The sequence below is a fragment of the Macrotis lagotis genome, chromosome 1 (genome assembly GCF_037893015.1).
Source record: "Macrotis lagotis isolate mMagLag1 chromosome 1, bilby.v1.9.chrom.fasta, whole genome shotgun sequence".
NCBI classification, from domain to species: Eukaryota; Metazoa; Chordata; class Mammalia; order Peramelemorphia; family Peramelidae; genus Macrotis; species Macrotis lagotis.
In genome coordinates, this window is record NC_133658.1 from 95,129,830 (window position 1) to 95,153,163 (window position 23,334).

At 36.8% G+C, this 23,334-nt stretch overlaps 1 protein-coding gene across 1 annotated transcript in view; it reads left to right on the forward strand.

Annotated features, from left to right (window-relative positions):
• Positions 1–23,334, forward strand: part of LOC141501268 (amino acid transporter heavy chain SLC3A1-like) — a 31,045-nt gene that overhangs the window by 3,663 nt on the left and 4,048 nt on the right. Inside the window, exons 3-8 of the mRNA XM_074205097.1 lie at positions 5,364–5,543; positions 5,671–5,825; positions 7,039–7,164; positions 18,070–18,189; positions 19,804–19,928; positions 21,308–21,506. Coding sequence (XP_074061198.1) covers positions 5,364–5,543; positions 5,671–5,825; positions 7,039–7,164; positions 18,070–18,189; positions 19,804–19,928; positions 21,308–21,506 — 905 coding nt within the window. The remainder of the gene's footprint in view (positions 1–5,363; positions 5,544–5,670; positions 5,826–7,038; positions 7,165–18,069; positions 18,190–19,803; positions 19,929–21,307; positions 21,507–23,334) is intronic.

The following is a 23,334-nucleotide window of genomic DNA, read 5'->3' on the forward strand; positions in this document are numbered from 1 at the left end:
TGTGCTGGGACTGAATGAATGAATGAATGAATGAATCTTTTGTTACTATGTCCAAAGGCTATACAAAATAGAGCTCTAAAACCAAGAACCAACAGAGACAAAGACATCTTAAGAAAAGCATCTGGATGGGACAGATTAAGAAGATATTTTGATAATCAATATATCAAGCTTATTAGTAATTTCATGAAAGGAATAAATCAGGTTGTTTCAGTGGTAGCCTCTAAAATAAACTGCAGAAACTTGACATGGTATCATGACATGTATGTTTGTTGGACATCCCAATTAGCACATTTTGGAATTAAAGTACTGGAGAGGAGAATGAAGCTTCTCCTCCCAAGGAATTTATTGTATGGCTCCAGATACAGCAGTGGGCAGAAGAAAAGCTTTAGGGAAAATTCTCTGGTTTACTTGAGGGAGAGCAAATAATATTCTATGATTTCTTTTAAAAGGAAGTCTGATTGGGGAAAGGGAAAGGAGGGAGGGCTGTGCTTGTTTTGCTCCAGATATCTGACTTCCTTAGTATTCAGAACTCCAAGTGTGAAAACTCTTTCTATGGACAGGTACGTAATGCATCTGCTGAGAGTAGAGCCCTGGGTCTGGGGACCTGCGGGCCAATTTGACCTCTGATAGTTGCTAGCTGCATTACCCTCCACAGGTCTCATCACCCTGGGGTGCCCTTAGTTTTCCCAATTGTAAAGTAGAGCTAATGACAGCATCTGCCTCCCAGATTGCTGGGAGAATTAAACCTGGGGCTTAATAAGTACTCATTCTCTCTTCTCCTTGGTTAGGGTCTCACCACTTGAAGCCAGAAGACCCCAGGGCTTCTGCTACATAGCCAGTGTAATGGTTACAACACATCAAATAGAGACACAGCTTTTTAAATAGCAATTTGTAGACCAGGATGGGTTTCTCACCCATTTACCTCTTAATTCTGACATTTCTGTGAGGTCCGGAAAGTCCTAAGATTATTATGTGCATTTTTTTTTTTTTTTAGATTTTTGCAAGGCCACACAGCTAGGTAATTATTAAGTGTCTGAAGCCAGATTTGAACTCAAGTATTCCTGACTCCAGGGCCAGTGCTCTATCACTGTCCCACCTAGCCATCCCTATTATGTGTATTTAATACTAATGAATGAAAGAACTCACTTCATTCCAATAAACATTTTTAAAGCTCCTATTATGGTGTGCCCAGCTTAAAGACGATATAATATATGGATTGGTGGTTCACATAGGAGAGAAGGAATCTAATAAATGATAATTAAAAGTCTTCAGAACTCAGATCTGTATGAAGTATCTATAGAGTACTATGCTGATATTATCTCTTTCTATCCTCACAATGACCCTAGAGGATAGGTTGTCCACATTTTACAGATGAGGAAATTGGGGCAGATAGAAGTTTAAGTGACTTATCCAAGGTCATGCATTTAGTCTTTATCTGAGGCTGGTCTTGAACTCAGGTTTTCTTGACTCTATCACCTCCTCCTCTTCTAAGAGGGATCAGGAGACACCTGAACTGAGACTTAGAAGAAGTCAAACATTCAGGGTGACAGAGCTTCCAAGCATGGGGGGGGGGTGGCATGTGATAGATGAAAAACCGAGGTCAGGAACCTGCAAGTTGGCCAGATGGAGAACTTGCACGTGTGAAGCTTTTGTTAAAGTGCTTGCTTTATGCTAGACCCTGGGGATACAGACTCCAAAATGAACCAATCAGTGCCTGGCCTTGTGGAGTTTACATTCTCTAGGTTGAAGCCAAAACCTTTAAATAGATATCAATTCTGTACAAAGTAAAGAGAAGGGACCAATGCGGGCAGGGTGGGGATGAGGGGAGGGATTGGCTTCTGGAGGATCAGGAAAGACCTCCTGTGGGGGTGTAGACCTTGAGATGAGAACTGAATGCCACTAGGGACCCACAGGGAGCAAGGAGGGTGTTCTGGCTATGACAGATGGCCCACACAAAGACACAGAGTCAAGAGGTGGAATGTGGAGGCACAGTGGCTGGGTCATTGGGCTGGGATGTAGAATGTGTGAGGGAGAGGAAAGGCATAGGGGAGCCATCTCAAACCACCAAAGTTAATGTTTTATCCTCAAGCCATTAGGGAATCCCCAAAACCTCATGAACTGGAGAGTGACTGGTCAGACCTTTGGGAATCTCACTTTGGGAACTGTGAGGAGGATGGTTTGGGGGAACAAAGACTTCAAAGAGTTAGGAATTCAATTAGGAGCCTATTTGAGTAGTCCAGGCAAGAGCTAATGAGTGTTGATCATTGGGTGGTGTCATTGTGATCAAAGAGAAGGGGTCAGAGGTGAGACATGCTGTTCAGGTAGAACTGATAAAACTTGGTATGCAATTGGATGTAAATATCTCACATTTCTATGATGCTGAGGCCCTTATAAATACCTTTCCCTTTAGCAGAGTTGTAAAGTCAGCAATGGGAGTCTCAGAGCAAAAGAGTTAATAAAATACTAATAATAGTAAGATAATAATAATAATAATGAAGAAATAATAAAAAGATATTTCAGAAAGGATTTGCATTGACTTTACATTATATAGAACACAAAAGACTGACTATATATGTGTGTATATGTATATGTATAATATATATACATACTTATTTTTGTAATTATCAGTAGCTCTAGCCATTTCATATATAATCCAACAACTGCTCAGCTGCTATTCCTGAAACCTGGATCTAGTCATCTCATTTTTGTTGCTCTATCACTTATCTTTCCAGACTGACTTCATATCCTTTCCCCTTGGAGGACTCAGTGTCCCAGTCACACTGTTTCCTTCCTATAGTCCCTTTCTGCTCAACACCTTTTACCCCTTGGGACCATGGCTCCCTTCAATCAATTTATTCAATCAATTTTGCTCTAATGATTATTTTGAAAATACAGATTTGTTCGAAAACACTTTGATAACATTAGTGTACAATTTACACTTAATGGTAATTATACTCCATCCTATCCAAGAAGAGAAATGGTGGCCCTTCATGAAAACATGCAAGTTGTACTCCATCCCACAGGCAGACTTCAGGGCTTTGTCAAGTTCATGCACCACATTTATTTCCTATATATCTTCTGGTATAGTAAGAACCATGGTCCTAGGAAGTCTGGACATTGGGGGTAAATAGCAGCCTGAGACAGGATACTGGCTACTATTATTGTCATATTTATGTATTTCTTAATCATTTAACACATATCGAAATGTGCTGCTATTTTGATTAGGTTCTCATCTATTGTGTGTGTGTCATGGCACTGGCAGTATTTTAAAGTGCTATGCTCCTAACCCTATTTTTTACTATAAGCATTGTGGATTTTATTATGCAATTTTTATTTTTTGACTCCCAGTACTCAATCCATTGTGCCTCCTAGCTGCTCCCATAATTTTTATTTTTAACACATGTCCAGTTATAACTGACTGTACTTTGTGTCTGTATGTGTGTGTGTGTGTGTGTGTGTGTGTGTGCAGCACTTTGCAAACATTAAACAGAATAAAGTACCAAAGTTTTCTCCTAAAACAAAAAAACCTTACATTTACCTCCTCCCTCATTTATTTCTTTACTCTCCAAATCTCTTGAAAAACTATCCATTCTTCAACACTTTTATAGTCACCTCAACTGGACTCAATCCCTCCTTTCCTACCCCTTCAGGATTTTGTGTCTTAGGATCCTAGATCTAGAACTGAAAGTCACTTAAATGGAAAGTCACTTAACCTCGTTAATTTGCCCAATAATTTAGAGGTATGAATTAATGAATGATATATTTATTAAGTGGTTAATAAGTGTTATGGATATAATTGGAAAAGGGAAACAGTCCTTGCTGTCACAGAACTGTCATTCTAATGGGGGAGATATTGGGTAAGTACTAAAGGCAGACTTTGAATCTAGTTCATCTGAGGTCAAATAAAGACCTCTTATTCTAACACCCAACTCTCCTTGTGTTATTATTTGAGAAAGACTTACATCCCTTACTACAGAAGAGTTTTGAAGACTGGAACTATTTTATGTGACATTGTATTTACACAATAAATTTATTTGTTGAGTTAGTAAATAAGCAAATAAAGTGAGAAGCACAGAGTCCAAGTGAACAAAAAAAGTTCCCTTAAAACCGAAGAAACTACATTCTTTACAATGTAACGTATATTCAGTCCTGGAAAAAAATCAGTCCTGTGTGTTATTCCTAATGGTATAGTGTAGTAAGAAAGAGCAATGAATAAATCAGAACATCTTTGTTCTAGACTTGGTTTTGTCATTAACCAGGTGTATGACTCTGGGCAGGCTCTTTTGGAATGCTCCCTTCTTCTCAGACTGACTGAACCATTCACCAATTGCCTTCTAGTCATTGGGACATCAGTTTAGGAGAACATGCTTTTATTCCAAGGTTTTCCAACATATTGGTTCTCATCCTTAGATTATTATATCAGTATTCTTAAAGCATATTCTGTGGTCATGAGCACCAATTAAATATTTCCTTTTTTACAAAATAAAATTTTTGCAATAAAATTTACAGCACTTTTAGAAAAAATTGGATTAGGAGCACAGTACTTTATGCACATTAAGATATTGTCAGTGATAAATACACGCAAAAAGATTATTAAAAAATTCTTTTGTGAATGAAGCAAAAAGATCTTTTAAAAATTATTTTATGATGTCAGATTATACTATTGAGTAAATGGAAAACATTTACTCAATCGTTCATTCATTTGGCAACCATGTGTGTAGTTCCAGAACAGGAAACTGAGACATAGAGGGGCTAAATGACTTGGAGAAGGTAATAAAGTCATAAGAGATTTAAATAAAGAAATCAAGTCTCTGAGTCTAGATTTGGGCTGCTGCCTTAAAGATGAAACACAAGTGTCTAAGCAATTTATGTGTATCCTTGAGCATTAACAGGTCACTTGATTTTCTTGAACCTCAACTTTTCCATTGAAAAGTTCTTTATTATTTTTGGGAATGTAAATTTCTAATTTAAGGGTCAACTGATTATAGAATAGAACAAGTGAATCTTGATATTTAAGATAAAATGATGTGAATGAAGCTGCAAATGTTTCTGTCAACAACATATACATCATTTCTAATAAGTACTTTAAACTTATTTTTTATTCCCCTTTTAAAGATGGCATAAATCAGGGTGTTCTAGGTGGCGCAGTGGGTAGAGCACAGACCCTGGAGTCAGGAGTACCTGAATTCAAATCCAGCCTCAGACACTTAATAATTACCTAGCTGTGTGGTCTTGGGCAAGCCACTTAACACCATTTGCCTTGCAGGGAAAAAAAAAACCCCAAACTTAAAAAAAATAGTATAAATCATGTTTAAAAAAATGAACCTAATGTTTCTTTTTCTTAATATTTTTCTTCAATTTAGGTATACAAGAGAAACTTGATCATATCATAAGTTTAAACATAAAGAATGTGTGGATTACTTCTTTTTATAAATCATCTGTTAAAGATTTCCGATATGGTGTTGAAGATTTCCGAGAAATTGATCCCATTTTTGGAACAATGAGAGAATTTGAGAATCTAGTTGCAGTTATGCATGATAAAGGTAACAGAGAAGGCAGGGAAAGAGTACTTTTAAGTGCTTTAAATCTTTCAATTCTATATTTTTCTTGAATTATGTATTTAATTTTCATAATATGTATCTTCTAACATTTTCACTCATTATTTCTAAGGTTTGAAGATAATAATGGATTTCATACCAAATCACACAAGTGATAAACATAGCTGGTTTCAACTGAGTCGGAATAGGACGGGAAAATATACAGATTATTACATTTGGCATAATTGTACACATGTAGGTGGCAAAACCACACCACTCAACAACTGGGTAAGTGTATTGCTTTCCTTCCTTTTTGTGAATGAAGCAAATCTTTCATTTTGTTTAAATCACTAAACTATTACAAATCTGATAACTTATAGCCTTTTTTGAACAAATGTACAAAATTTAATACAGCTAGATTTTTCAAAATAGGATAAAACCTTCATAGAAAAACAGAACCAGGGTGGCTAGGTGGCGCAGTGGATAAAGCACCGGCCCTGGAGTCAGAAGTACCTGGGTTCAAATCCAGTCTCAGACACTTAATAATTACCTAGCTGTGTGGCCTTGGGCAAGCCACTTAACCCCATTTGCCTTGCAAAAACCTAAAAAACAGAACCTAGAGGCATGAGCTGAATTAATGCCATATAGAATCCTAGTTACTTATGTCCTGATATGTAGACTTCAGCAAAATTGGAGGTCAAAATAGGCAATGACAGATAATAAAATGTAGGAGTGAGGTCTTGTAATTGCATATGTAATTGCATAATTCTACTTGCATATGAAGAAGTCAGCAGAAATAGTAAACTTTCCTGGCACATAGACTTCCTCATTACCTTTGTACCTGGTTACTTTTCATAAAAACATAAAACCCAACAGAAACATGTAATTGGATGTCACCAGAAATTAGGATGGAGTAACTCCCAGAGAGATCTCAGATCTGAGCAGAGGAGTGACTATATTCCTGCATCCTCTGCCTGGGAAATAACATCCTCAGAGTTGAGGTCTTGAGAGAATCAAAGAGAAGACAGTGCCATTCACATAGTAGTAGCCTCATATATATTATTGCATTTTATTGTTATCATTCCAGAAGGCAATCTCTAGGGAATCTCTACATATCCTTGCCTTGTTCAGTTTTTTTGTCCAAAATTTGGATGTTGATACAAAATAAGTTTCTGGAAATTATTTCATGTCAGATATGCTGCTTTTGTTGAAATTTTTCCTTTCCACCCATACATGATGGTATTTTAAGTGACTTTTATGAAGAGTAAGTGAGATGAAACATATTCTTTTAACTGACCTTCCCAAACATGCAAGCCCAAAACTTACTTGATAAAACTGAAGATATTTTAGTGAAGTTAATTTATCAAAGTACTTTTCATAAAAAGAAAATGCTTAGAAATTTGTGAAAGATTGGAGTTGGGGAACAGTTTCCTTTTCATTATTGACTCTGATGTCATCTGCATTATATTAAACAGCCAATGGCTTCTTCTTTATTTGATAGTTGAGTGTCTATGGAAACTCTAGTTGGCAGTATGATGAAGTGCGAAAACAATGTTATTTTCACCAGTTTATGAAAGAACAGCCTGATTTAAATTTCCGTAATCCTGATGTCCAGGAGGAAATAAAAGTGAGTAGCTGCACCCATTTAAACTTCTATTTTCAAACCCATTTAAGCACTTCTTTTGTTGAACCAGTTGTGTAAAATCAGATCACAGAAAGAATGTGTTTGGTATAAATACCTGTGGCTTTTTCCTACCTCCCTGACACAATGGAAAGCTGAAATGTGAAGACATTAATGACTCCTCCCTCTCCCCAAACTGACTCACTTTCCCAGAGCTACTGGCAAGACTTTGTGAGGAACAAGGTAAGAAGTTTAAATGTTATTTGACTATAATTCTGGTATCGAATTTCCAATGGTTTCAGTCAACATGTCTACTAAGTTGACACTTCTGAATACCTACCCCTAAATTCAGAGAGGTGTAACCCTAGGCAAATCATTTAACCTCAGTTTCTATTATATCATCCATCTCTAAAGTGAGGATAATAATAGTACCTACCTGACAGTGTTATTGTGAATTGATGAGATAACACATAAAATGCTTTGCAAATCTTAAAGTGTTATATAAATGCTGGCTGTTATTAATATTATTATTATTAATGTCTTTCCTGAGACTGGTTCTGATTGGATGTGGGGATAGTAAAGAGTCACAGATGACTCTCTGGGGGTTACAAACCTCAGCAAATGGGGGATGCCCTCAACAGAAATAGAAATTTTTGGAAGAAGGATGAGTTTAGGGGAGAAGATTATGAATTCAGTTGGTGAACTTCCCACAGAGCATCTCTACTTGGATAATAGGATGATTCCAAAATAGCATCATAGGTGAAAGGGTCTTTAGAGATCTTGTAGTCTGGGGATCTAGAGGTAAACAAGGTGGCTTTGGGGGCCACTGTCACCTTCCTAATAAGATGAAAATATAGTAGAACCCAGATGACATCTTAGTCTCAGTGGGTCAATCGGTAAACACTTAGAAGGCATCTACTATGTTATGTTAAAACAATCTAATGGGGAAGACAACAAGCAACCAAATATGAATAAGCTATAGATAAAATAAATGGAAATAATTAACTGAGGGAAGGCACTGGAATGAAGAAGGAGGGATGGAAAGGCATCTTGCAGAAGGTGGTGTATTCTAGTTGAGTGTTAAAGGGAGCCAGGGCAAACAGGAGGCAGAGATGAAGAGGGAGAGGCATGGCAGCAGCCAGAGATAATGCTTGGAGCCAAGGGTCAAGGAGATCATTGTCACTAGATTGAAGAGTAGATGTAATAAAAATATAATTACAGGTAACATTTATATAGTGTTTACTGCTTTATATCTTTATTATCTTTATTATCTCATTTGTTCCTCACAACAACCCTAAAAAGTAGGTGTTATTATTATCTCCAGTTTATGAATTAGAGGTTTGATTTTAACTTGTCAGGAAGACTCCTGCCCTGGTGCTGTAGCCAATGCAGTTAGCCAGCCACTCCTAAAACCCAGCTGATTTGAGAAGACTAGAAAGGTGGTGCTGGGGGTGGGGAGAAGGGAGGAAGGGCTTTGAATGCCAAGATGCCATTTTAAGTGCCTTGGAACACCTTGTAAAAGGATGGGAGTTTGTGCTTTGACAGAGAAAAGTTACTCTCATCATATTTTGACCTGCCAGGAAATACTTGTCTTCTCTTTTCTGCTGTTTTTCCTGTGTATGGATCTTGGTTTTCTACATTACAAAACTTGACAGTTTTCAACACAGTGACAATTAATGTTTGTCCTTCATTTTTTTTTTTTAGGTTTCTTTTCCAAGGCAAATGGGGTTAAGTGGCTTGCCCAAGGCCACACAGCTAGGTAATTATTAAGTGTCTGAGACCGGATTTGAACCCAGGTCCTCCTGACTCTAGGGCCGGTGCTTTATCCACTACACCACCTAGCCACCCCTTGTCCTTCATTTTCAAAGAAGACCACATTATCAGGGAGGTGATGCCATGACAAGCATGTGAATTGGATTTGAATTGGGGGGCTGGGATTGTGCTAAGTCACCAGCCTCACTTTCTTCTCTAGAACCAGCAGGGCCAGTGGCCAGATATGAATCAGATGACTGGAGATGGCCTTGAACATGAGGCAATCGGGGTGAAGTGACTTGCCCAAGGTCACACAGCTTGTAAGAGTCAAGGGTCTCAGGCTGGTGCTCTCTCTATTGCACCATCTAGCTGTCCCTACAGGGAGAACCAGAGAAGTTTAGATGAATTGGATCAGTATTTACAGCCATGTATCATTTGTTTGGTAAACAAGTCTCTCCCCAGATTCTCCCCAGAATCCTGAGAATGGTAAAGTTAATGAACACTAATCTTTACTATTCATTTGGGATGATCATTAGTTGTTTACAGAGTGGCCTTAGGCAGATCAAATAGTAAGAGCAAATAATGGACTTGCCCTGTAAAATGACCCTCCTCACCCTATGATACTCTTATCTTTGAAAAAGAAATAGGCAGATTAATCATTTGCCAACCAGAATTTCTGTGATTCATTCTCAATTGGGTCTATTATAGAGGTACATTAACTGGTGACATGCAGGCATTTCAGCCTTCTGTCTTTCTTTTGCCTTCTCCCCTCAAAACTCACTTCCATGTTCAGTCCCCAAAGATGCTAAGACACTCAATGATCATTCAGTGTTGTCTTGCAAGCAGACAGGAGCTACCTCTTCCTACCTTTGTTCCTGTTCACATCTCTCCCTCTGCTCATCTTTCACCCACAGTTAGTGATAGGACTTGAGGCTAATGCTTTATGAAGATAAAGTGGTAAGGCCAGAGAGGTGAGCCATCATCCTGCACTGAGAAACTTCTGTTGATGAGACTTGACTATGTAAACATCCTGACCAAGTCCCTGCCACTCTCCTTGCTCCAGGATGTCTACGAGACTGTCAAGTGCCAAGAAGGGCTGACCTACACTGTAGAGGGAATTTCTTCACCCAAGAGTTCTGAATACAAAATCATTGGTCCGTTCCCTCTCCTTGTCCTGTGTTAAACCTAGAGACGGTGTAGCGAATGGATTGATAACAGGATCATAGATTCAGGGCAAGGAAGGACCGTATTTGGCATAGAATCTAAATTCTCTTAAAGATGAGGAAACTGAGGCACACTGAAGGTGAGTCACTTTGGGAGTAGATCAGAGCTAGTAAGTCTAGGTAGGATTCAAATTCAGATCTTGAGTTTAAGTTGAGCTCTTGACCACCTACTATGCTCTCTCTCATAGGTCCCCTAGAAAGGAAAATAAAATGCTCAGTTGTTGTTGGAAAGTTACTAACTGTATTTCTGTGGGCAAATTATGGATATCCCTGACCCTCAAGAAATTCTCTAAGTTGTGATTGGTTCTTACAGAGAAGCAAGTTTAGAGGGGGGAAGGAGTTTCTGCGTGGAGGAAATTCCATGTCCTTCAAGCGTTCAACATAAGTCATCTCTTAACCCTGGGCAAATCTTTTAACATGTTTGGGTTTGGGGTGGCTAGGTGGCATAGTGGATAGAGCACCGGCCCTGGAGTCAGGAGGACCTGAGTTCAAATTCAGCCTTAGACACTCAGTAATTACCTAGCTGTGTGGCCTGGGGCAAGCCACTTAATCCCATTGCCTTGCAAAAACCTAAAAAACCCCAAAACAAAACAAAACATATTTGGGTCAAAGTTTTTGTAGTAAAATTGAAAAAATTGAGAAGGTTTTAGGAGGTGATGCTGTGGGGAACACCTGGATCATAACTTTGCATTTGTAGAATTCCTTTTACTTTGTAAAGACAGTTCACATATCCTGTCAATTATTCCTCACATCAACTTCATGAAGTAGAATATATTATCCCTATTTCACATATGAGGAAACTGAGGCTAAAAGTCATGCAAAGTAACTTCCCAAATGTCATGCATTTTGGGTTTGCACCTAAGTCTTATGACTCTTGGGCCAATTTATGTTCTGTTATTTCACTGCCCTTCTGTTTTCTTATTTCTGACACTCTTCCTAGTCAGACCATTGACTTGTATAGCTGTGGGACCATGGGCAAGGGACTTGACCTTTTAGTACCCCAGGAAATTTTCTAAGATTAAAAGTTACAATTTGCTTATCTGTATTTGTTAAAGGCAGTTTTCCTATCAGGAGTTAGCCACACCAATGACATCACTTGTTGGGGCAAAAACAACAGTAACAACAACCAAAACCCATTTCCTGTAGTCACAGAGGTGTGTTGCCATATCTTTGACAAACTGAACAACATGTTTATGTACAAAGTCTCAAATCCCTTCTAGCTCAGTGATCTAAATTTACCAGAGTGACGACAGACCAAGACTAACATTCCCATTCGGCACTCAGTAATGGGGAAATCCTCCCAGCTGATCATTTCTGGTTTTTGCTTTATGAGTTTCAGCCTAATAAACCATGATCATTTATTGAAGAATGTGATGAAAGGAAGGAGGGTTAAGGGCACGGGTGCTGGTAAATATTTAACAACAGGTTCTCAAAAAATGTGTGCTAAATGAATACTACTTCTAAGATTGATCTGCATTATTATTTTCTCCCATCATTTCCTGATTTATAGAATATACTGATTTCTGAGATGTAAATGCTGATCTTGAGAATTTAACAATCAGCTCTCTCTAGCCACCTGGTAGGAGCAAGCTCCAGCACGTCCCTAGAAGGGACTCCTTGTAGTCTCTATCCCTAGAAGGGAGGCCTTGGTCTGGGTCATTTAACTTAGTCAGGTCTTGGGTCACTTTTGTTGTCATTATCTAGAGTATCCGCCAGGGGGAGGTCATTTCTCCTTCTTGAGTCCATATCACTGACTATGTCATCTTCGGCCCATTTAGGTCATTAGCAAACCCAGCCAGTGTCTGTAATCTCATTTGTTTTTATCAAAGAGAGAAGCTACTAGATAAAGCATTTACAAGTTGCAATAATCATCTCATCGTTTAATTTTAGTCTAAGTCACTTATTAGTTTTTAGTTCAAAAAATTTTAAGAATAAGCCCCTTTCTCAAAGCTTCTCTGTAGTTTACATCCTTCTCCCTAGACCCTTCATCCCTCCCTTCAAAAGTTCTTACTTCATCCTTAATGTTATAAAGAGAACTGCCAACTGTCTCATAGAGTCATAGATTTATGACTGAAAGGAACCTTAGAGCCCATAGGTCCCAACCCCTCATTTATATATGAGGAAACCAAGGCCCAGAGAGGTTACTGCACTTACCCAGGGTCCCACAGCTAAGTATCTGAGGCAGGTTTGAACTCAGAATTTGCCAACCCTCTCCAACACTCTATCTAGGCTGGCCTGTGTCCTTTAACTGAACCTCTGCATCTCTCCCATTCATTATAATGACACACCTCTTCTTTCTCCTCCTCCTCCTCCTTCTTCTTTTTATTTTTTATTTTTTGCTTTTAAAAACTTTCCAGCCTCTGCTGAACCCATCTATGCATTTCCTCAAAACGAGAGGGGGGGAGGTCTTATCCCCCATTCCTTGGTAAGTTTTATGGAGATTTTGACTTATCCTAAGAATCTTTCCCTCAAAATTCTCTTGAAGCCTGCTTTATGGTTCTTATGTCTTTCCCAGCTGTCCATCAGGATTTCTACTCTCCTAAAAAAAATGCTTCTATGGATATAATGTAAGATTGACATTTCTTTTTTTTAGAAAGATATTATTTTGTTTTACAATTCCCCCCCATTTTTGCTTCCCCCCACCCCCACAGAAGGCATTCTGTTAGTCTTTACATTGGTTCCATGTTATACATTGAAGATAGACATTTCTAATGAAGGATCAGTACCGTCATCCCTTCCACATTGCTGGTTCTAGGTTCATAGGACCTGGATTCAAATCATGTTTCAAATGCTTCCTGCAGGTTTGTCTTAGGCAAGTCATGGCTCTAATTTTCCTTCTCTGTAAAGTGAAGGTTTTAGACTAGATGGTCTCCAAGTCATACATAGATCCATGAGCCTATGTAAAGCTTTCATTCAATCTGTTAAAAAATGTGTGTGTCTATATGCATGTTCTATGTCTAGGTATGTGTCCAGATGCAAATGCATATGTACACATATCGGTATGTGTGCATGTGTGTTTTGTCTGTATGTGTGTCTCTATATATAGGTGCGTATGTGTGCATTTCTGTGTCTGTGTGTATAGGGGTGTGTGTGTGTGTGTGTGTGTGTGTGTGTGTGTGTGTGTTTAAGCACCTGGTATTCATGCTAGACCCTATGGAAGGTACAGAGGAATTAGCATCAAGAGCCTCAATCAGCAGCAGGCACAGGTATCCAAAAGAGCACAATCTCTTGTGTAAAAATGAAGAAACTTTTTCTCATTTCTGCACATGGGGATTGTTCTACTTTGTTCTCATTGTTTCTTCCAGTGGGAAGCTGAGATGCATGAAATCGTTCAGAGAATTTTTAAGCTTTTAACACACTTAGTCCTGAGCAGAGCTTTGTTCCACATTATCTTTTGGGAGCTGGCCCAAAGAAGCAGCTTCAGCTTGTCTTCAAAATGAAGGGGATGATCTCTCTCTAACATTCTGTGAAATAAATGGATTTTTTTTTTTTAGGTTTTTGCAAGGCAAATGGGATTAAGTGGCTTGCCCAAGGCCACACAGCTAGGTAATTATTAAGTGTCTGAGACCGGATTTGAACCCAGGTACTCCTGACTCCAAAGCTGGTGCTTTATCCACTACGCCACCTAGACACCCCAATTTTAAAATACACTTTCTGAGCTCTTCTAGAAATTCATTTTTGATTTTGAGACCAATTCATATTTTTCTTTGAAATTTTAGATATAGGGTGTTTTTAATTTTGTTATTTTCTTCTGAGTTTATATTTTGATCTTCCATCACCATAATAATTTTTTATGAGCAAGTTCTTTTTTTGGGGGGTTAGGTTTTTGCAAGGCAAACAGGGTTAAGTGGCTTACCCAAGGCCACACAGCTAGGTAATTATTAAGTGAGACCAGACTTGAACCCAGGTACTCCTGACTTCAGGGCCGGTGCTTTATCCACTGTGCCACCTAGCCAACCCTAGCAAGTTCTTTTTTGTAGTTATTTGCTCATTTTTTTTCCACCCTATTTCTTGAATTTTAACTGCATTTTAAAGTTCAACTATGCTCCTAGAGTAGAGGGGGAGAGTGTCCCTTCCCTCCCTTACAGTAAGTCAAATGAGGCATTTAAAAATAAGAATGTTTATATGTAAGGGAATTAAATTGAAATAGGCTATGTGCTATGAGATGAGATTACCTTAAAGCCCTACATAAATATTAACTCTTGTTAATGTTGCTTGTGTTCTTATCTTCATCCAATAAAAGCATCTGATGTACTTTGTCTTCTCCTCCAGACTTAATACAGGACCCAGTGCCAGCTACAGTGGGAAACACTCTGTGGAAACACGCTTGAAGTAAAATCAATAACAAATGTCACTAAATTCTTTTTTTTTCACCCAAAAAGGGGACTTATGTCTAGTATATAATAGAGATGGTGTGGTAGAATCGAAGAGAGCTAGTCCTTGACTCAGGATGCCCTGGGTTCAGCTCCTTCTTCTGACCATAATATTTCTGTGATCCTAGCCAGTCATGTGACCTCTGGATGTTCTGAACCACAGAAGGAGTCCTCATTTGGGACTTCCCTAAATCCATAAAAAATCAGGTCCAGTGCCCATCCCTGTGTAAACAACACATATATAACAAAGATTTTTTTCAGGACTGAACTTGTTTGATTTTTTTTTTAGTTTTTTTAGATATTTTTAGATTCTTTTTTAGATATTTTAAAGTAGGTTTTACAAATAAATTTTTAGATTTTTTTCTTCATGTTATGTTGCTGAAAATAGTTAATTTCAAAGTTTGATTAAAAAATAAACAAAACTTTATTATAACACCCTCTAATACTATACTTTGTTTTGGATAATTATTTTAAATATTAAAATTCTAAATTCTATTAGAATCTTTATTCTCATTTGGACCCATTTAAATTTAATCTTAATAATTGTTTCTCCATTACTTTAAGTCTAAACAATCAGTGAAACAATCAAGTGCTGACTTCTAGCATTTGTTAATTTCTGAGATATAGATATTCACACTGAAAACTCAACCACCACTTCTACCAAACTGGTTTGAGTGGATTCTAGCACCTTTCCTTTATATATCCTTTAAAAAAAATAACAAATATTAAGTACCTAGTACTTGCCAGGCAATGTGCCTCACAACAACCCTAGGTTTGCTGTTATTAATTTCCATTTTACACATGAGAAAATTGAAGCAAGTAGAGATGGTGATTTGCTCAGAGTTATATAGCTAGTGCTGAAGCTGGATTTGAATTTAGGTCTTCCTCACTCCAGGTCCAGGGTTATATCCACTGTGACACCTAGCTGCCCTTGCGTAATAAGGCAGACATTTCTTCAAAATTATTTTTATTTTATCTGTAAAAAAAAAAGTTACCATATCAATGAAAGGAAATGTAAGAAAAGTTTGAATTTTCTGGTTTGACTGTGTCCTTTGACACAATAGCTAACCAAATTTAAAATGTTTAGAAATGGAAATATATTAACCTTACACCACCTGTAGGGGCATTATAACTTGGTATATTTGTTCAAATCTTCAAGATCAATGACAGCATCTGTCATATTGTCTACTAAATAAATCACTTGCTAGGTTGATATCTTTCTCTTGATATTTACTTTTTTATGTTATTTTATTTTTTCCAATTTGAAGCAAAGACAGTTTTCCACATTCATCTTTATGTAAACTTTTGAATTTCATATTTCTGTACCACCTCCATTCCTTCCCCTCTCTCCATGGCAGTAAGTAATCTGATATAGTTTGTACATATACAATTGTGTTTAACATACGTCCATATTAGTCATGTTGTGAAAGAAGAATTAGAACTAAAGTGGAAAAATCATGAGAAAGAAAGAGAAAAAATAAAAGAAATTTTAAAAAGAGAATATAGTATTATTCTTTTCTCCACATTGAGAGACTCTATAGATTTTTCTCTGGATGTAAATAGCGTTTTCCATCATAAGTCTTTTAGGATTGTGCTTTGACCACTGAACTGCTAAGAGGAGTTGAGTCCATCATAGTTGATCATCTGACTGTGTTGTGTTAATGTGTGCAATATTCTTATGATTCTGCTCACTTCACTTAGCATTAGTTCATGCAAGTCTTTCTTATAGAACAATAGTACTCCCGTTACATTCATGAACATAATTTGTTCAACCATTCCTCAATTATTGGCATTCCCTCATTTTCCAATTCTTTGCCACTACAAAAAGAACTGCTATAAACATTTTTATACATGTGGGTCTAAACCCCTTCTTTTTTTTAATCTTTTGGGATACAGACCTAGTAATGGTATTGTTGAATTAAAGAGTATTAACAGTTTTTTTTTTAAGATTTTGCAAGGCAATGGGGTTAAGTGGCTTGCCCAAGGCCACACAGCTAGGTAATTATTAAGTGTCTGAGGTCAGATTTGAACCCAGGTACTCCTGACTCCAAGGCTGGTGCTCTATCCACTGCGCCACCTAGCTGCCCCAGAAATTATCTTTGAATGGATAAAGATGATTAATAAAAATCTAAAAGAGGAAGAAAATAATCTCAAACAACTAGCATATTTCCATTCCAAGCAAGTCAGACAAACAAAATACTTCATTTTTGGGCAAAGCAACTGATCTGATAGATTAGGGAAATGCAGTAGATATAGTTTACTTAGCTGTCAGTAAAGCATTTTATAAGTATTTCATGTAATTGTTATGGAAAGGATGGAGAGATGAAGACTAAATGATGATAGTTCAAAACCATCAAAATATATTGTTTGAATGGCTTGACTTACTGATGAAGGGCCAAGAGTCCATGTTCATGGAAATCAGTTGGAGTTAGAATATTCAAGAGAGACATAAAAGCTGTCATCAAATTTTGAAAGGCTGTCAGATGGAAAAAGAGATTAGAGTTATCTCTGGTTGGCCCAATAGAGGAGCAATAGATAGAAACTACAAAGAAGAAAACTTGGGATTGATGTCAAGGAAGAAAATACTTAGAATGGTCCAAAGGTGTAACGGGATTGCTTTGACATAAGTCTTCAAAATGAATTTGGATAACTATTTATAGTTATAGACTAGTGATTTATTTCCTTTCCTTATGTTGGGCTTAATTGCTGTTGAGGTTCCTTCCAACATAAAAAAAAAAATATTCTGTCATTCCATAATTCTTATGCTACTTAGCACATGAGATGATATATGTGAGAATTTATAAACAGTAAAATATATGCATTTTAGTTATGGTGCTGATTATTTACTCTCATTTTAGCAGGAAACTTCTTGAAACTAACATCTATTTCCACTCCAGAGATTTTTTTGAAAGGATACTAGCTATGAACCTTGATATTTGTTTCTAGTTTGGTGTAGACTGCAAGTAGCAACTGACCATGTAACCTGGGTAGGATAAAAGTAGACAACTTTCCTTGTCCACCTAAGTCATATCTTCACAGTGTGGCTTCGTTGTTTGATTTAGAGTGAATTCTCTGTAGATCGGAAGCACATATATATATGTACATACTCAAATGTAATTACAAAGATTTTGATGCAAAGTGTCAAAATTATAAAAGAACGTTCCAAGTTCAAATTGAAATGACATTTGGATTATACAGGCTTCTTTGTTCACCCTTCTGTATATTGTTACTTGAAAGTTCATTATTTTAAGAAAATGATATATTTATCAGCTAGTAATAGCACTACCTTATTCTTCTTGTCTTGGCTATGTAATTTGAGACTTGTCATCTAATGGGAAGTCTCCTAAAGTTGCAAATCATTATGAGAGAGAGAGAGAGAGAGAGAGAGAGAGAGAGAGAGAGAGAGAGAGAGTTGGGAGTATTACTTTTTGGCAAATTAGCTGGTAAATACAATCTTTATTGAAAATTGGGAATAAAACTGTTGATAAAACTAGCTAACATTATAACAAATTAATGTTCTATAATAATTCATTTCACCATCCTTTTGTGTTTCCTATGTGTAGGAAATAATGCAGTTTTGGCTTGGAAAGGGTGTTGATGGATTTAGTTTTGATGCCGTTAAATTTCTTCTAGAAGCAACACATCTGAGAAATGAACCTCAAGTGAATCAGAATCAAAACCCGGTAAATTGTTTCAAACTTTTATTTTCCATTTCTTCTGAAATGGGCTTGCCATGGAATTGATTTTTCTTTGGTTTGGGGGCATATATTACACCTAGTTGTACCTTGTATCAGTTTCCTTTTATGATTTTACTATTATAAAGTCCACAAGAGATTCAAATGTACATGAGTAAGCATGAAGGTGTGCATGTAGTTGCAAGGGGAATCAGAAGACGTTGGTATCAAGGCCTTCTCTCATCACTAATAGTACCTGACCTTGGACAATCTATGTTATCTCTCTGAGCCTCAGATTAAATACTTTATAGAGCTAGAAGGCTTAAATGAGCTGAGGAATCTAAAGAACTTAAGTTTTATAACTGTATAAATGTGAAATGTTAGTTTTTAAGATTTGTCTCTATTAAAGTTATACTCTGATGATTCCTTATTGATTGGGGGTGACCCTTGATTCTTAAATATAATGCCAGTAAATAGCAAACATTGGCAGATCCTATCAAGTTGGAATGGTTTAAGGGCCATGTTTAACAATAGGTTATATGTCCATTTTCTAAGGACTAATCTAAGGACTAGTCAGACAACTCATCACCAAAAGGTTGGTTGCCAGTTGTTTTACTTTTTGATTTTTGCTACAACTCCAAAGATGGTCTGTTATGCAGAGGTGAAGAGCCACAATGGTAAAATCATAGCCTTTTAAATTTGGAAGTATCACTGATCTACTATTTCTTCTACAAAGTTTCCACCACTATGGTGGTGATTTCAGTGAATGATTGAAAATGAGAGACTATTGGGGGGAGTGTAGGGAAGTAAGATTAGGAGAAAAACTGTAAAACTCAAAATAAATAAAATCTTTAATCTAAAAAAAAGCAAATGAGAGAATATAGAATTAGAGTTTAGAGTTGGAAAAGAACTTCTAGTCCAATTTCTTTTTTCGGTTGAGGATACTGAGTTCCTAGAGAGGTCACATAAGTCATTGTCAGTAGTAGCAACAAATTCAAATTTAGAACATCAGGTTTCCCACCCATTGTTCTTCCTCCTGAACTCTGTTACTGTTTATTAATACTTTGTAAGGTCCTAGAACCCCCCCATATGTTGCCATGCCCTTATGTGGTTTTGGTCTTGCTACTGTCAGCCTCCTTGATGAACTGTCACTAGGGACTGCAGGCCCCTTGAACAGGGATCAAGTTCTTAAGGATTCAGATGTTTACCAGGCCATGCTGGCATTGGGTGTTCAGCGAATATCATGGTTTGGTCTAATACACAGTGCCTTACAGTGATAGGTTGTTACTGAAGAGCAGGTGTACTGAGTTTTCTGCGTGGCTGTCTGAGGTCCTCCTCTGATCTCACAGTTCTCACTGAAATACTAGCAGGGAGGGGAAAATATATTTTTCTTGTTTCTTACTGAAAGTTCCCCAGAGAGAAGATTGTAGGCTTAGCTAATTGACTGTTTTTAATTTAATGATAATATGGTTAAATGTCTTCCAATCCTAGGTCCCCTTTCTAGGCATCTATATATAATTAAAATTCTTTTTGGATATCACTTAGGAACAGTCTGGGTTCTTGTGCAATAAGTGGTGAACTTTTGGCATATGATCTGATCATCTGATTGTGCTGTTTTCAAAGGACACAGTTACGGACTATTCTGAGCTGTATCATGATTACACCACCACTCAAGTTGGGATGCACGACATACTCCGCAGTTTTAGGCAGACCATGGACCAGTACAGCAGGGAGCCTGGGAGATACAGGTAACAGGAAATGCCTTGTTACCATTTCTGTTTATAATGAGCATTTGTCCCTAAAATCAAGTCATATTTGGAAGGGAAAGTTATATTCCACTAACAGACATTTAGTAAGTACCTATTGTGGGTCAGGTTTGGGTACAAAGATACAAATGAAATAGGAGTTTCCATTCAGTTCACCTGAATTGGGCTTTGAAGGCAGTTAGGGGTTCCAAAAAACAAAGTGGATAAGGCTATACACTCTGAAATACAAAGACACAGAGGTGGAAGAAGGTAAGGTCCTGTTTTGGGAAGAGTTGACAGGTCACTTATTGGAATGGAAATTATTATGAATTAGAGTACTGTGAAACAGGACTTGACAAGACAGAAATATGAAAGACTTTAAAAGCTACTCTAAGGATTTTTTCCCCTCCTAGAAACAATAGGGAACCAACCATTGAAGCTTTTCAAGAGTGAAATGGCAGGTCAGTTTTAGAAAACAGAATTCTAAAATTACCATTTAATGCCAGTATGGTATATTGAAGACAAATACATTTTCTTATATTTCCAATTTTGCTGTATAGTTTTTTTGGATCTGAATGCTTTATCTATATGAAGTAAAAAACATTTTTTTAAATACACACTTTCTGTAAAGTCCCCAATTAGTTTCTATAGGTCTACAAAAGAAATTAGGCAATTCTTACCCACTGGACACTTCTAATCTGATTATTGAGGGGAGGAATATTTATGAAGGCTGTTGGCACATAAACAGAGTGTTGAAAAAACAAATCAGCAGTACCTATTAAGGAGCAAAGTAATATAATAAAGGAGAAATTGAAGACTGGTGGGAGATATATACATATATACATACATACAAACACACATATATATATACATACATACAAACATATATATATATATATATATATATATATATATATATATATATATATATATATGTGAAATTGTAGGAAGATTTCATCATCATAGCAGTCCTATAGTTATCTCTTTGAAGTTTGCAAAGCATATATGTGATTCCATTTGAATCTCATGACAACCCTGGGAGGCAAGTACTAGTGATGAGTCAAGTTTTAGCCCCATTTTAATGGGATAGTTGACTGGCTCAAATAACATTTCCCCTCCATTTTTAGACAATTTAGCACTTAAGTCTGGTCTTTCAAGACAATTCTAAATAATTTTTAAGTTGTTTGAAAATATGAAATATTGCATTATTTTACCACTGGTTTTGATGTTTTAAACAAATTCAAATTCCCTATTTATGAAATCCACATGACCCTGTGCACTATGTATATAGTTTGAGTCTCTTCAAGACTTTATATCCAATGAAATTGAACTATGTCAACATTGGGGAAAATCAAAACCTTTTTAAAAAAATCACTTTGCAGATTTATGGGAACTGAAGCAAGAAACCAGGAAGGCATTGAAGAAACCATGATGTACTATGGAAAGTCTTTTGTCCAAGAAGCAGATTTTCCCTTCAACTTTCACCTCACAGAAATGAGTATTCTCTCTGGAATCAATGTATTTAATGTTATATCATCCTGGATGGAGAACATGCCAGAGGGAAAGTGGCCCAACTGGATAGTAAGCATTTGACTCAATTCTAAAAATACCCCTTTTCTGTGTTCTGTAATGTAGCCCCAATAGAGATTTGTTCCTAAAACCAGATGTGAAATTTGTATAGAATATATTCTCCTGAGATCCCAAAAGGACTCTCTTCTATAAAGAAGCATTTGTTGAGATGACAATTGACCAGGTAACTGTACAATGGGGAGACAAAGGAAGGTGAAAAAGTTCATGTTCTTAAGGAGTACACAATCTAGTGGGGGCACAATAAATATAATTCTAAGAATTAGTATTTTTAAAATTAATAATTATTTAAATATTGCTTAAATATCTAACTCACAAATATAGCTGTAAAAGCAGCATAAAATCCAAAATCACTCTCTATTTGCCCAAGAGTTATGATTTTAAAAAGGAGAAAATATCCAGGAAAGAAACTGTTATAGACTATGAATATTATAGGGTCATCAAAAAGTCACTTCTAAACTACAGTGACTGGAACAAGCCTCTTCTTTCTCTACTTTTTGTCTCCTTTTTTAATTATTTGGGACAAATTTCACTTCCCCTGTGAAAGGTTTCCCTGCCTAAAGCAAATCTTTCCTTCCTCTGGACAGTTTCTTACTCATTTGTTGATGATTCTTAATTTGTTCTATTCTTGCCCTTCTATTATTTTGTCAAAATGAATGAAACTTCAAATTTGGAAAGATAAGCAAAATATTTTTTGTTATCAATTTGTTTAACTCTACTAGGGTTTTACATATGATTTAATTCTTTGTTTATTTGTTGTTGACTTATTATAAAGTTAATAAAAATTATTTTACCACTTAACTTGATATCTTATCTCTTCAACCAAGGTATAGTCTTCTTGAGGGCAGAGTTTTCTGAAGAGCTGACTTTACACATTTGATCATTTTAAGCTTTTGTACCTTACTATTTAGTTTTATTTTTACCGTTTCCTTTAGTTTCCTAATGTAATTTTAAAATGCTGGATATATTAAAGGTGAAGTATTGGAAGGTGGTCCCTAGTCCAAAAAGGAAGGGGACAATTTAGATTTCTCAGAGGACAGTTGAAGGATGCTAACAGGAAAGAGTATAATGAAATAGTCTAGAGAAGATGTTTTGGGGGTTCAGCTTATACCTCTCAGGAAAATTTGTATCTTGATTCTTGGGGGTTTTATATAGTAGCTGTGTTTGTGATATGGCCATGTCACTGGAATGAGAACATCTGAATCTTAGTTAATGTTCAGGGCCCAGCTCCATGCAACGCCATCTTCCCCCAGGCTCTTTTCCTCTTTTTGATTCTCTAAAGGCATTTTATATTGCTTCTGGCCACATATCTTATTTCCATGGCCCTGTTCGCTGAGTGATGGCTTACTCCTTAGCCACCAGGGGATTAATTTCATAGCTCTGGTATTCATTTTAAATATGTATTAATGACATCTGTCACACACAATGAGTTGTTCCATCATACAGGCTAGTTAGTATATTAAACATTGGCGACCACTCCCCCCCCCAAACCCAGAGCTGTGGTTATGCCCATTTAACATTTGAATGAAATCTGTAATGGACAGAAACACTTGACAGTCACTGTTTGGGGAGGTGACTGAAGTTGGAAATACTTCTGAATTCAGAAGCAGAGACTTCCCTTGAAGAGCTGGACATTCATTACTTGCAGAATCCCTCAAGATAATGAAAATGATGTAGAAATTTTCTAAACAGAAATTATGAATTTCTGTCATTTTCTGAATAGAAATTATGAATTTTTGAAAATAAATGTTATAATAGCCTATTAAAATACAATTATGAGGTAATCTTGTTCTTCAATGTTAATAGCATTAGAAATAGGGAA